At 45.7% G+C, this 15047-nt stretch overlaps 1 protein-coding gene across 3 annotated transcripts in view; it reads left to right on the top strand.

The window, feature by feature from the left end:
• Window positions 1-559: 559 nt before the first annotated feature.
• OCLN (occludin) overlaps window positions 560-15047 on the top strand; it is a 62557-nt gene continuing 48069 nt past the window's right edge. Inside the window, exons 1-2 of one of the 3 annotated variants that reach the window (XM_050793562.1) lie at window positions 560-920; window positions 11858-11974. In XM_050793562.1, coding sequence (XP_050649519.1) covers window positions 11925-11974 — 50 coding nt within the window. In that variant the 5' untranslated portion in view covers window positions 560-920; window positions 11858-11924. Of the gene's footprint in view, window positions 921-1031; window positions 1170-11857; window positions 11975-15047 lie in introns of those variants that run through there. The other 2 variants (XM_050793563.1, XM_050793564.1) reach the window with 2 other exon arrangements.

Genomic DNA, 15047 nt, shown 5'->3' with positions numbered 1-15047 from the left:
ATAGAATACAGCACCCAGGACTAAGGTGCTTTTTCGTTTTCTTAAAAAAATAAATAAACCAGGTTTATTTTGCTTTTTAAGTAGGGTTCTTAAAGCACTACAGGTTGATAAACAAAGTATAAGGTGCTTTTTCTTAGGCCAAAGAGCCATAATAGTTTAAATCTCCCCGTCCCCAAGAGCGGACCAGTTACATTTCGGAACGGGTGGGCAGGGGAGGACCCTGAGGTGGTGATGTGTAAACTGTGTATTATGCACTTTAGCTTGCTGGACGGCAACTAACAGCTACAGTAGTTCACCCTCATTTTATCCCCAATAAGTAATTGTCTTATTTCTGAATCTAGAAATTCAGAAATAGCGCCAATATTTACACACGAGTTTTGAAATTTTCCCAGGAGTCTTTCGTGGGAGCAACACATCTATATGCCTTTTTCCAGCAACAGTTCAATCAAATTTTGGAAGCAGAAAAGTATCCCGTGAGGACGTGCCTTTCCTATCAAAGTGCTTAGTGCCTAGACCCTTTCCGGAGGAAAAAGTCCCCTCCGGACCTCGTTCGACCTCTCTCCGTCAGACACCCAAGGTTCCATGTGAAGCAGGCGGAGCACCAAACGCACCCCTAGGTGGTCCGGGACGCCCATCCGTGCTGCCCCCTGGGAGCCCGCGCTGCTCCTCTGCGCTCCGCCCCTCGGGCCGGAACATCGCGCGGTTCCTTTAACAGCGCGCTGGCAGGGTGTGGGAAGCAGGGGTGCGTCCTCCCGCCCCCTCCCATCCGAGTTTCAGGTGAATGGGTCACCGAGGGAGGAGGCCAACACACCACACCTACACTCCTGCGCCCACCTCTCCCTCCCTGCTTCCTCCGGCGGAGGCGGCAAGAACCGAGAGCTAGGGCCAGAGCGCCGAGGAGCCCGTCCGGGACGCAGCAGGTGGGTCTCTCGGGGCTGGCCCGCAGGCTTCCCGCACCCCCTCCACGTTGGTGCGCATGCCCGGGGGCAGGGCCGGTTGTAGGGAGAAGGGGGAGGAGGGGAAGGAGAGAGAGGAGGGGGAGGAGACGTCCCCAGCCCAGTCCCTGGCTGCGCGCTGGCGGTCGGCGCGGCGTCAGGTGCGCCCGCCAGGTGAGCGCGCTCACTGGCTCGGTTGGCCCCCGAAGGGTCGGGCCCAGGTGCGGCCAGTGGGTGAGTGTTGGGCGCGGCGTCAGGGGCGCACGGGAGCCCCCAGGGTCCCCGTGGGGGGACCGCGGCGCCTCTGTTAGGGGAGGTGCGGGGGGGAGGACGCTCCGCGCTGGTTTCGGTGGCAGTTTCGTCCCCGGGCTGGGACTCGTGGGAACCGGAGAGGCGCGGGTCTGCGGAGAGAGCAGCACCGGCCAACTTGGGAGGCTGCCTCCCCGGGCAAGGGGCGGCTTGGAGCCGCCGATCAAGCTTTATTCCGCGGAGACGCTTAAAGCTAGCAGTGCCTCAGCGGCGCGGGCAACTTTTCACTTTTATGAGGCAGGACATTCCTGAACAGCGACGATCCTGCATCAGCTCTGGGGCTGCAGTTTTGGGGGGCGGCCCTCATGGAGAGGGGTCCTGCGCCCAGCTCGTTGGGGGTCCTAAGCTTGAGGCTGCAGCGAGAGACGGCTTGCTGGTCCGAGCCGCTTAGATCCCGGGGGGGAATTTCATCCCTTCCGCTCCCACCCCACCCCACTCCTTTGGGTATCCCGGGGAGACGGGGGCTGGATTCAGTCTGTGAAATATTCCGGGAGTCACGGTGTGGGCCACACTGGCTACTTGGAATCCACTTGTTGGGAGTTGTGTGAACCCGCGCCGATTTAAGCTGGGGTTCACGGAGTTAATTTCGAGGGAAGCTGCTCACGCTTGGGATTCTCACCCGTGACCAAAAGGGCTGCCGCCAGGGGGGCGGAACTGCCTCCGGGCGGTGCCTGCCCAGCGAAAGCGGGCGCGCGCTGCCCGGGAGCACCTCGGGGCGCACGGACGCCGGGACCCGCGCCCAGCCGGGCCACGGAGTTTGGGGACCTCCGGGAGTGGGCCGGCCTCGCACGCCAGCCATGTTGCCTGCGTGGAAGGAAGCTTGCGGGGAGCGGGGGTCAAGGGCCAAGATGGCCTCTGCGCCTAGGGGTTGGAAGCCACAGGGCCCGAGGGGAAAACCGCGGCATCCTCAGGCCGGACCCGGGGCTCGCTGGCTACACTGCCCGCTTGGGGAATTATCCCGGGCAAGGAGGCGGCAGCTTTCTAGGCCAGTTAGTGTGTGGCCCTTAGGCAACAGGTGTATTATTGGAATACCTGGAAAAGAGAAACGCTTCCCATGAAGGCACTTATGGTGATTTAGAAAACTAGGCATTCCCAAGTGTAACAATAGTTCTTTTGCACTGTACGTATGAGTCTTTCTTTTGTTTTTATTATTATTATTATTTGCTTTTTTGAGACGGAGTCCGACTGTGTCTCCCAGTGGCGTGATCTGGGCTCACTGCAACCTCTGCCTCCCGGGTTCAAGTGATTCTCCTGCTCAGCCTTCCGAGTAGCTGGGATTGCAGGCACCCACTAGTATGCACGGCTAATTTTTGTATTTTTAGTAGAGACGGAGTTTTGCCATGTTGGTCAGGCTGATCTCGAACTGCTGACCTCAGGTGATCCACCCGCCTGGGCCTCCCAAAGTGCTGGGATTACAGGCAGGAGCCACCACGCCCAGCCTTTATGAATATTTTCTTAGTGGTGCTTTTTGAGTGTGTGGGGGCGGCACAGATATTTCCTCAAACAAAGCAACACTTTTTTTTTTTTGTCGTTTTGCAATATTTAGTTATTAGGGGCCTCCTTTGTTAGGTGATGGAGCGGAGGATAGGGAGGTCGTTAAGACATGATTCTCCACCTTTTGGCAGCTTCCAGGCCATTTCGGGAAATAATGGGCAGTGTCTCCTGCACGTGAGGCACTGTGCTAAAAGCATTCTGTATTTTCTCATTTAATTATCCCAACAACTCTAAAAGGCAGACCTTAGTAGAACTCCGTTTTAAAAGCGGGCATATGCTGTGGGGGAAACGTGTTGCGTGGGCTTGCTTGCAAACTGCTTCAGCTAATCTGGGAAGGAATATCAGAAGCAGCGGTCCTTGATATTCCAGAACCAGATCTGGGGGATATTTCTGGACCTTTGTACCATTGACTAGTACCTGTAGCCTGATACAAGATTTCCCGCATTTTGCTTGATGTCATGGCAAAATTCTTTTTTCTTCTAAAGGTAATGTTGGAATTACTGCCTTTCCAAAATAATAGATTACTTTTAACCACATAAATGATCTGATGTAATATCTTTCACCTTCCCAGGAACGTCCCAGAAGGAAGTTTTCTTCAGTTGCATTTTAAGGCTTGGAATATCAGTGGAATATCAGTGGATCTTTTTCATCAAATTACTATTTATAGAAATAGAGTAAACAGACCATGTAGATTTCTGTTAGGCTTTTCGTTTTAACCCCTAGGCTTGCCGCTGTTCCGTAACCCAGTGATTGCAGTCTTGGCTGTAGTATGAATCACCTAGGGATCTTGTTAAAACACAGATTCTGATTGGGAGGTCAGGAGTGGGACCTGGGATTCTGCCTTTCTAACAGGCTCACAGGTGATTCTCAGACTGTTCTGTCCTCTTTTTCTCCCTTTCTCTTAGACTCTACTCAATTACATTTGAACACTGAAGTTGGAAGTAAAGGAAAAAAAAATAGGTTTATTGGGTGTTGATTGGGTGTTGTGTGAAGAACTTCAAGGCATTCACTGCTGGATTGAAATCCCAACTCTAACAATTGACGTGGTTTTATTAATTGAGTACTCATTGACAATCACTTTGTGCCAGGGCTAGTTTCAGGGACCAGGGATATAAATGATGGTCAAAATAGACATTCGATGCCTGGGATGGAGGCATTCCAGATGGGGTGGAGATAATACCTAAAATAATTTTAGGTATGAGGGCAGAGGGGAGTTTGCTCTGAAAAAACAAGTTTTGTGTGATGGAGTGAGGGACTGGGAGGGCATCTCCCAGAAGGTGGCATCTGAGCTGAGATGTGAACAGCAGGTGTCTGCTGTGTAAAAGATCTGGGCTTTCTAGACAGGAAATTGTAAGATCAATGTCCTTTTTGGATTGACACCATTACTGTAAACAGCAATTCTCAAAATACGTGGTGTGTTAAAAAATCACTTGGAAGGTTTATTAAAAATACAATTTCTGACACAGTCTATTACAAAATCTGCCTAACTTCAAATTTTTAGACAATTTAATGATGTGCCTATAATCTAAATCATTAATATAAGGCACAACTTAAACTTTTTAAAGACAAATTGACAGTTACTGCATGTGCCCTAAAAGGAACAGACTTCTCTTAAATATGTTTATTTTTCACTTATTGAGAGTTTTCTTTAAAGAATAATTTGAGGGCAAAGCATTTTCAGTCTATTTTTTTCTACTATATATATATATATATATTTTTTTTTTTTTTTAAAGATGGAGACGGAGTCTCTGTTGTCCAGCCTGATCTTGAAGTTCTGGGCTCAAACAATCCCTCTGCCTTGGCTTCCCAAAGTACTGGGATTACAAGTGTGAGCCACCTCACCCAGCCTCAGCCTGTTTTTTTCATCTTAGCTTAGTTTTCCATTAAGATAGCTTTTGGTCAGTAAACATTGTCAAGGGGAGAATGCTTTTTATATATTATCATTAGCTCAAGATGCTGGTTTTCAGATTAACATATTTGACAAGGATCTGCTGCTTCCCTTTTGCCCCTGACTCTCATTTAGCTATCTGACTTCTGTCCTTGTCACTCTTGACATAAGTTCATGTAGTTAATAAGTGGTCTCTTCATTCCTCATTTTATTTTTTCCTTCACTCAACACATGTACAGATTGTTAATGTTGCTGTGCTGGGCATTGGTCCTCTTTCACCTTTGGCTGCCGGCCTTAAAGCATAGTCACAGATTCACTTTGAAATTTCAGAGACCTTAGAAGTCCTCCAGTCTGGTCTCCAAAAAAATATCAAATAACTTAAGCTTTGCATAAATTGCATGAGCTCAAATTGTTGTTCGTTATTTTTGGAGGGGGTGTGGGGTCAGGGTGAGGGAGAGGCTTCCTAACATGGTGGTTTTTGGATTTTTTTTTTTTTTTTTTTAACCATTTCTAGGATACAGCTCTTCAGATACCTCAGGGCTACTAAAGTGATTCTTCTAATGTTCAGTTCTCCAGGCCAAACATTTCCTGTTTTTCTAATTGTTTGTCTTAAGACATGGTTTTTCTAGATTTTTTTTTTTTGGGGGGGGCCACAGTCTCACTCTGGCTCTCACTCCAGGCTGGAGTACAGCGGCACAATCTCAGCTTACTGCAACCTCTGCCTCCTGGGTTCAAGCGATTCTCCTGCCTCAGCCTCCCAAGTAGCTGGGATTATAAGCCCAACTAATTTTCGTATTTTTAGTAGAGACGAGGTTTCACCATGTTGGCCAAGATGGTCTCGATCTCCTGACCTTGTGATCCACCTGCCTTGGCCTCCCAAAGTGCTGGGATTACAGGCGTGAGCCACTGTGCCTGGCCAGCTTTTCTAGATCTTTACCGTTCTTAGTCACCCTCCTGGAGAGGCACGTAGTTTAGAATATGATGTACAAATCAGGTTTTGTTAGTTCTTTTTAATAGCGTATTATTCCTAGATATGAGCACTATTTCTGTGAATAAAGTTTGGGATCGCTTGTTAGCTTTTGTTGAAATTCTTACCAAAGAAATGCACCTTTAAAAATGAACGATTATTAAGTTAGTTCTCCTCTATACTGTACTATGGAATTGACTTTTAAAAAATTCAGTTTACTGCTGGGCGTGGTGGCTCATGCCTGTAATCCCAGCACTTTGGGAGGCCGAGGCGGGTGGATCACCTGAGGTCAGGAGTTTGAGACCAGCTTGGTTAACATGGTAAAACCCCATTTCTACTAAAAATACAAAACTTAGCCTGGCCTGGTGGCATGCGCTGGTAATCTGAGCTACTCAGGAGGCTGAGGTGGGAGAATTGCTTGAATCTGGGAGGTGGAGGTTGCATTGAGCCGAGATCACGCCATTGCATTCCAGGCTGGGCGACAGAGCTAGACTCTGTCTCAAAAGAAAAAGAAAAAAAAATCAGTTTACATTTTAAAAATGACTCATTTATGCCACCAATATAGTCACCCTTCAGTATCTGTGAGAGGTTGCTTCCAGGACCCCTTGATACTAAAATCTGAGGAGGCTGAAGTCCCTATTACAAAATAGCTTTGTATTTGCATATGGCCTAAATGCTCTTGTATACTTTTTTTTTTTTAATTGTTATTTCGAGACAGAATCTCACTGCATCATCTAGGCTGGAGTGCAGTGATGCAGTCTTGTCCCACTGCAAACTCTGCCTCCTGGGCTCAAGCGATTCTCCTGCCTCAGCCTCTGAAGTAGCTGGGATTACAGGCATGCACCACCATGCCCAGCTAATTTTTGTATTTTTAGTAGAGACAGGGTTTCATCATGTTGGCCAGGCTGTGTCGAACTCCTGACCTCAAGTGATCCGCCCATCTTGGGCTCCCAAAGAGCTGGAATTACAGGTGTGAGCCACCGCACCCAGACTTCTTGTAGACTTTAAATAATCTCTAGGTTAGTTATAATACCTAATACAGTGTAAATGCTACATAGAATTGTGATATTGTAGTTTTAAAAATCTGTATTTTTTGTTTTACTGTTTATTATTTTTTTAGACAAGGTATTAATGTTACTCAGGCTGAAATACAGTGACGTGATCATGGCTCTCACTGCAGCCTCAACTTCCTCTGCTCAAGAGATCCTCCCACCTCAGTCTCTTGAGTAGCTGGAACTTATAGGCATGTGCCACCATACCTGGCTAATTTTAAGAAAAATTTTTTGTAGAGATGGGGTCTTGCTATGTTGCTGTGGTCGGTCTTGAACTCCTGGGTTCAAGTGATCTTCCTGCCTTAGCTTCTTAGAGTGTTGGGATTACAGGTGTGAACCACTGTACCTGCCCTGTTATTTTTAATTTTTTTTCCCCTGAATATTTTCTGTCTGAGGTTGGTTGAATCTGGATTTAAAACCCATGGATGTGGAGGGTCAGCTGTATTTGAAAATGGATACAATATACCTAAGTGCCTAAGCACTGAAATTTCTCACTTTCAGGATAACCACCTTATGATGAATGCTGTTGCCCATTTTCTTTTTTTTTTAAATTTTTTTTTTTTTTTTTTTTTTTTTTTTTTTTTTTTTTTTTGAGACGGAGTCTCGCTCTGTCCCCCAGGCTGGAGCATAGTGGCCGGATCTCAGCTCACTGCAAGCTCCGCCCCCCGGGTTTACGCCATTCTCCTGCCTCAGCCTCCCGAGTAGCTGGGACTACAGGCGCCCGCCACCTCGCCCGGCTAGTTTTTGTATTTTTTTTTTAGTAGAGACGGGGTTTCACCGTGTTAGCCAGGATGGTCTCGATCTCCTGACCTCGTGATCCACCCGTCTCGGCCTCCCAAAGTGCTGGGATTACAGGCTTGAGCCACCGCGCCCGGCCTGTTGCCCATTTTCTTGAAGACTTTTTCTTGTGGGGTTTTGTTTTTGTTTTTGTTTTTTGAGCTGGTGTCTCGCTCTGTCACCAGGCTGGAGTGCATTGGCACGATCTCTGCTCACTGCAACCTCCTCCTCCTGGATTCAAGAGATTCTCTTGCCTCAGCCTCCTGAGTAGCTGGGGCTACAGGAGCACGTCGCCACGCCCAGCTGATTTTTGTATTTTTTTTTTTTTAGTAGAGACGGGGTTTCACCAGTTGACCAGGATGGCCTCCATCTCTTGACCTCGTGATCCACCTGCCTTGGCTTCCCAAAGTGCTGGGATTACAGGTGTGAGCCACAGCGCTTAGCTCTTTAAGACTTTTTCTTATCCCAGTGCAGAGGTCAGGATTATTCCCGCATTTGACAGAGGAGTGCACTTAGAGGAGATAAAGAATTTGTCTCAGATTGTGAGCCAGTAAATGGGGGCTGTTAAAACCACTAAGCTGGGCCGGGCGCGGTGGCTCACGCCTGTAATCCCAGCACTTTGGGAGGCCGAGGCGGGTGGATCACGAGGTCAGGAGATCGAGACCATCCTGGCTAACACGGTGAAACCCCGTCTCTACCAAAAACTACAAAAAAACTAGCCGGGCGAGGTGGCAGGCGCCTGTAGTCCCAGCTACTCGGGAGGCTGAGGCAGGAGAATGGCGTGAACCCGGGAGGCGGAGCTTGCAGTGAGCTGAGATTGCGCCACTGCACTCCAGCCTGGGCGACAGAGCAAGACTCTGTCTCAAAAACAACAACAACAACAACAACAACAACAACAAACCACTAGGTTGTTTTAAACTCATCATTCTTATTTTACAGAGAGTTCTTGCTTAGTGTTGATGGCCTAGCCAATGGGTTAGTTATCCTTTCCGGTGTGTTTGGTCAGCTGCAAATCTGGATAAGCTGTCTCCTCCACTTTGTGGTTACCACTGGAGACCTCCCACCAGGTGGACATAAATGGTTCATTCTTTTGTGCTAATGGGGTGCCATAATTCAGCCCCTTGGGAATCTGCCCACCCACACAAGGATGTGCTCAAGATTCTCAGGATTCTTTCTCTCTGCATTCCCGTCATCCACCAGTCTGGTAACCTTCCCAGAAAAGGAAGTGAAGTTGGTGTGGCGGGACTTGTTCTTAACGAGCTTGCTTTTTTTTTTTTTTTTTTTTTTTTTTTTTGAGACGGAGTTTTGCTCTTTTTGCCCAGGCTGGAGTGCAATGGCGCAATATTGGCTCACTGCAACGTCCGCCTCCCAGGTTCAAGCGATTCTCCTACCTCAACCTCCCAAGGAGCTGGGTTTACAGGCATGCACCAACATGCCTGGCTAAGTTTTCGTATTTTTAGTAGAGATGGGGTTTCACCATGTTGGTCCGCTGGTCTTGAATTCCTTGCCTCAAGCGATCCACCTGCCTCCGAAGTGCTGGGATTACAGGTGTGAGCCACCTCGCCTGACCTAAAATCAGTTTTCCTTAATGTTCTTTTTCTGAACATCAGTTTGGAAGACAGTTTGGACTTTTGCCTTTTTATAGTACCAAAACATTTTGGCCTAAATTGCTCATTTGTGTGTGTGTTTCACCATTATTAGAATATAGAGAAATTGACCAGATGTGTTGGCTCATGCCTGTAATCCCAGTACTTTGGGAGGCCAAGGCAGGTGGATAGCTTGAGCTCAGGGGTTTGAGACCAGCTTGGGCAACATGGTGATACCTTATCTCTACTAAAAAAACAAAAATTAGCCAGGCATGGTGGCATGTGCCTGTAGTCCAGCTACTTGGGAGGCTGAGGCGGGGGGATGGCTTGAGCCTGGGAGGCAGGTTGCAGTGAGCTGAGATGATGGCACTGCATTTCCTCCTGGGTGACAGAGTGAGGCTTTGTCTCAAAAAAAAAAAAAAAAAATACAGAGAAATTGACTTGAGTGCTAGTTACAGGGCTGTGTACACTTATGATTTCTGCACTTTTCTATATGGTATACTTTAATAAAGTGGTTTTCAAAAATGTAGAAAAGTCATCTTCCTTCATGTCTTTGGAAAATTATGCTAATTGTGTTGGTGTTATTAACATTATATTCCCATCTTTGAGGATTTATCTAACAGTTGGGCAGAGTTTAATTCTGAGACAGTTAATTCTCCGCAACACGGTGAAACCCTGTCTTTACTAAAAATACAAACAATTAGCCGGGCGTGGCAGCATGCGCCTATAGTCCCAGCTACTCTAGAGGCTGAGGCAGAAGAATTGCTTGAAGCCGGGAGGCAGAGGTTGCAGTGAGCTGAGATCGTGCCAATGCATTCCATCCTGGCGACAGAGCGAGACTCGGCTCAAAAAAAAAAAAAAAAAAAAAAAGAAGAGCTGCCATTAATTTAAAAAAAAGTTTTAACAGTTTAAATTGATGTACTGCTGTTAATATAGTAATGTATGATTGTACAGGCCTTATTAGAAAAGGAAAACAAATCAGATACTTTAATATACTCATTATAGATGTTGCTCAAGTGTCATTCAAGGATCATACCTTTTAAAGTTACTCTGATACTTTTCCATTACCTTCAACTTGAAAGCACAAGAGGTTTTGCAGGCAGAGATATCCATGGTCCAATCTGGTTCCTGTAAACATTCAACAAATTATTTGGATGTCTACTATGTGCCAGGCATTGTTTTAATCAGTGAACAAAACAGGCAAAAATTCCTGTTCACGTGGAGTTTACCTTCTAGTAGATCTCAAAGTTCCCTACTCTACTAATCACTGGTATAGCCTGGAAAGAATTTATTGTTGGTTCAACATAGCTAAGGAGTGGCATAAAGTTCTGTAGCTGATGTGGGAAGTACCTTGCCAGTGTCTCCAGCACTGAGTTTTCTAGAATAATCCTCAAGCTTTGTAGGTTTGGGAGTTGTGTGTTTACCAGATCTTGCTGAGACTTGTCTTTTTCCTGGAGAGCTCTCAGTGCCCATGGATCCACCTACAGACCTAGGCATACGATCTCCATCTTCACTTCCTCATGGATGCTAACACCAGCTGTGCACTCCCCACAAAAGCTGGTGTTTCCCAAATGGAACTCACTGTTTCAAACTAGCATAGTGAAAAGCACAGGAGATCATCTGGGTTCAAGTTACTTCTGAGTGACTCCCTGTCATCCATATAACCTTGAGCATATTACTTTACATCTCTTTCTGACCCTCTTTGCATCTGTAAAGTGACTAATCAACCATGGAGGGTTGTTTTGAGGATGAAAGGAGGATTTTGTTTAAAGCACCCAGCACGTCGGTAGGTGTCTGCTGAATGTTAGTTTCCTTCCCATCTTCTGTCTCCTAAGCTAGTCTTTCATTGATGCCTCACACCTAGGTTTGCTGCTGCTGACTCTAGGTGCTTCTTTTTACTGTTGACTTTGTCCTTCAAATCTGTTTCAAATCAAACTTACACCTCCCTTGCCGAGAATCACGAACTGGCTCCCTGTTTCCTACCTGAAGGAAGTGAGACATTTCCACTAGACTTTCAAAGCCCTCCCTTTTCTTACTCATCCTCCATCCACTATATTCTTACTCTAACCTTATTTTAAAAGACTACACCATTCCACCATGTTCCCACCTGGTCTCCTCACAGTTCCATAAGCTAGCCACCTGTGTATCAGCACCACACCAGCCTGGAAGAACCAGGACCCCAGCGCTGGCTCTCATGCGTCACTCCCACAGGCTCTCCTGGTCTAGTGTAGGCACTTAATAAATGCTTGGTAAGTGAAATTGCTTCTCAGATGTTTAGGAACTTGTGCTGAAGAATATTAGGACAAAATTTCAGAAAACAACCAATTAATACTATGCATAGTGTTTTTTCTCCCCTTGTATAAAAAGTATGCTCGGTTTTGAAGACTTGGAAAAGGAGATAAGGGGGAAAATATCTACAATTCTGCCATTTATAGATACATTTTATTATCTTTTTTAATGATAAAGGTGTTTAACCCATTAGATTGTTAGTTTGCATTGAGGAGCTAGTATGTGCTAGTGCTGCTATATGTGCACTTTCATATGTGTTCTCATTTAATATGAACTTTCAAAAGTAATATGAAATTATATATATTTCAAATTTTTGTGCAAAAAATAGAGGAATTAGCCAGGCATGGTGGTGCACGTCTGTAGTCCCAGCTACTTGGGAAGCTGAGGTAGGAGGAGGGCTTGAGCTTGGGAGGTCAAGGCTGCAGTGAGCTGTGATTGGACCACTGCACTCCAGCCTAGGTGACAGGGTAAGACCCTGTCTCGGTGTGGGGGAGGGGGTGAAGAAAAGAAAGAAACTGTGAGCTCAGTAGTGATGCCATAACCCTACTTTTGTTGCTTAGATTGGTTTATCTTGGGAGCTATAGGGCATTGCTCATCCTGAAGATCAGCTGACCATTGACATCAGCCATGTCATCCAGGCCTCTTGAAAGTCCACCTCCTTACAGACCTGATGAATTGTAAGTAAATAATCCTTTAGTTATTCTCTTTTAAAAAGTCTGTCACATGTAAACAATAAATATGGTTGAAACTTTCAATTTTAAGTGTTTGCTTTTAAAAATAAAATGATACGTGTACTTGTAAATTCAAATTGTATCAAAGGGTCTGCACTGAAAAGTGAATTTCTCTCAACTTTCAGAGTGACAGTTTGTCTCTGCTAGGACAACTACTGTCACCTATTGCTAATGTTTGTTTCAAGAGATTGCCAAGGTTTATATTTTTATGTTCGTTTTTGTTTTGTACAAATGATAATGAAGCTTCCATTTAAATGCCTTGTTTAGATGGGCACTGGCAATATATTGTCAGTTTTTAAAAATGACAGCTTTAGGCCAGGCCGGGTGCCATGGCTCATGCCTGTAATCCCAGCACCTTGGGAGGCTGAGGGCCGGCGGATCACAAGGTCAAGAGATCAAGACCATCCTGGCCAACATGGTGAAATCCCATCTCTACTAAAACTATAAAAATTAGCTGGGTGTGGTGGCTCACACCTGTAATCCCAGCGACTTGCCTGTAATTCTGGCTACTCGGGAGGCAGGAGATTCACTTGAACCCAGGAGGCGGAGGTTGCAGTTAGCTGAGATGATGCCACTGCACTCCAGCCTAGAGACAGAGCAAGACTCCATCTAAAAAAAAAAAAAGGCCAGGCCGGGGGGCTTATGCCTGTAATCCCAGCACTTTGGGAGGCCGAGGCAGGTGGATCACCTGAGATCGGGAGTTCGAGACCACATTGACCAACGTGGAGAAACCCCTATCTCTACTAAAAGTACAAAATTAGCCAGGCATGGTGGTGCATGCCTGTAATCCCAGCTATTTGGGAGGCTGAGGCAGGAGAATCGCTTGAACCCAGGAGGCGAAGGTTGCGGTGAGCTGAGATCGCACCACTGCACTCCAGCCTGGGAGACAAGAGCGAAACTCCTTGTCAAAAAATAAATTAATAAATGAAAATAACAGCTTTATTGAGATATAATTAACATACTTTACAATTTACCCATTTAGAATGGATAGTTTAATGATTTTTAGTATGTTCACAGAGTTGTATAACCATCACCACAATTAATTTTAGAACATTTCATTACTCTCCAAAGAAACCTACCCATTGGCAGTCATCTCCCAGTTCCATCAGCCCTAAGCAACTATCGGTCTACTTTCTGTCTCTATAGATTTGTCTATTCTGCATATTTTGTATAAATGGAGGATTCATGTAATATGTGGCCTTTTGTAACTGGCTTCTTTCACTCAGCATAATACTTTCCATACCGTCAGTTTAAAGAGTGATTCCTGCCATTATCTAAAACAAGCAATGTTGAGGGGTTTTGGGCTCCTTCGTCATGTGAAGATTTATCAGTGAATTTTTGAATTCCAAATTTGCTATCAAACATTGATAGGGATTTCCTCCTCTAAGTAGTTTGCAGCTTTAACCCTGATAAGTGTAGTGGAGTGTAATGTAGGCAAAAACAGTTTCTCCTGCTGTTCTGTCACAACACATCTGTGACCTCTGATCACCAGAATTTGTGGGGATTTTTCCCCACCAGCAACCAAGTAATCAGTTCTACAGTGGACAATAGCTCTGTGTCCTCTAATTATCAGTTGAGTTCTGACACTGTCCGGAGATAGCATCAGATCACAGGTTCAGGGCTCATTCCTACAAGACTGCCCCCACTTCACGTAGCAGCCACAAGCTCAGGTTGTAGCCTGTGTTTCTGACCCACCTACAGTAAATCAGGATTCACACAGGTCTCTCCTTGGGTTCAATTAATTTGCTAAAGTGGCTCGCAGAACTCAGGGAAACACTACTTATCATTACTGGTTTATTATAAAGGGTATTACGAAAACCAGATGTGGTGGTGCACGCCTGTGATCGCAGCTACTCGGGAGTATGAGGCAGGAGGAGTGCTTGAGCCCAGGAGTTTGAGGCCAGCCTGGGCAACATAGGGAGACCTTGTCTTTTAAGAATGAATGAATGAATGAATGAACAAACAGATGATATTACAATGGATACCAACAAACACCAGATGAAGAGTTGAACAGGGCGAGGTATGTGGGAAGGGGTCCTCCCTGGTTGTGCCACCCTCCAGGAACCTGCACATGTTCAGCTGTCCAGAAGCTCTGTGAATTCAGTCCTTTTAGGTTTTTATGGAAGCTATATGACACAGGCATGATTGACTAAATCATTGGCCATTGGTGAGCAGTGTAAGCCTCAGCCCCTGTTTCCTGTCCAGAGGGATTTGGGGCTGAAAAGTTCCAACCCTCTAATCCTAGCTCCCATCCTAAAGCTTCCTAGGGCTGCTAGGAACCTATCATCTCATTAACATATAAGGGACATTTATCACTTTGGAGATTCCAGAGATTTTAGGAGTTGTATGCCAGAAAATGGAGATGAAGACCAAATACATATTTCACAATATCATGTGGAGGTTGTGTTCCAGTTATTTAACCTCCTTACTAGTGCCTAAAACATGGTGGGGACACAAGTTGTTTATGACAATACAGTTTTTAAAACATACTAGAGAATATAGTAATTGAGTAGTACACCACTAATCTGACACTTATTTTGTGTTGCTTTTGTAAATAATGATGAACTGAAACATACATAAAGAAAAGGACATACAATGTATGTAGGAGATCATGAGGAAAGACCAAGCAAACATACATGCTCATTACCCACGTCAAGAAACAGAACACTTCAAAGTCCTTCCCTGTGTCCTCTCCTTTTCTGTGGAGACCCCTGTCCTGATGTTGTGATCATTAGCTGCTTTTATTATTTTATCACCTTGTATATCCTAAACATTTCAGTTTAGTTTTACCTGATTTATTTATTTTTGAGACGGAGTCTCACTCTGTTGGCCAGGCTGGAGCGCAGTGGCACAATCTTGGCTCACTGCAACCTCTGCCTCCTGGATTCAAGCAATTCTCCTGCCTCAGCCTCCCAAGTAGCTGGGATTACAGGTAACCACCACAATGCACAACCAATTTTTATACTTTTAGTAGAGATGGGTTTTCGCCATGTTGGCCAGGCTGGTCTCGAATTCCTGA

The sequence above is a fragment of the Macaca thibetana genome, chromosome 6, assembly GCF_024542745.1.
Source record: "Macaca thibetana thibetana isolate TM-01 chromosome 6, ASM2454274v1, whole genome shotgun sequence".
NCBI lineage: Eukaryota > Metazoa > Chordata > Mammalia > Primates > Cercopithecidae > Macaca > Macaca thibetana.
Note: the sequence above shows the minus strand (reverse complement) of the source record. Positions and strands in the feature narration are given on the sequence as shown.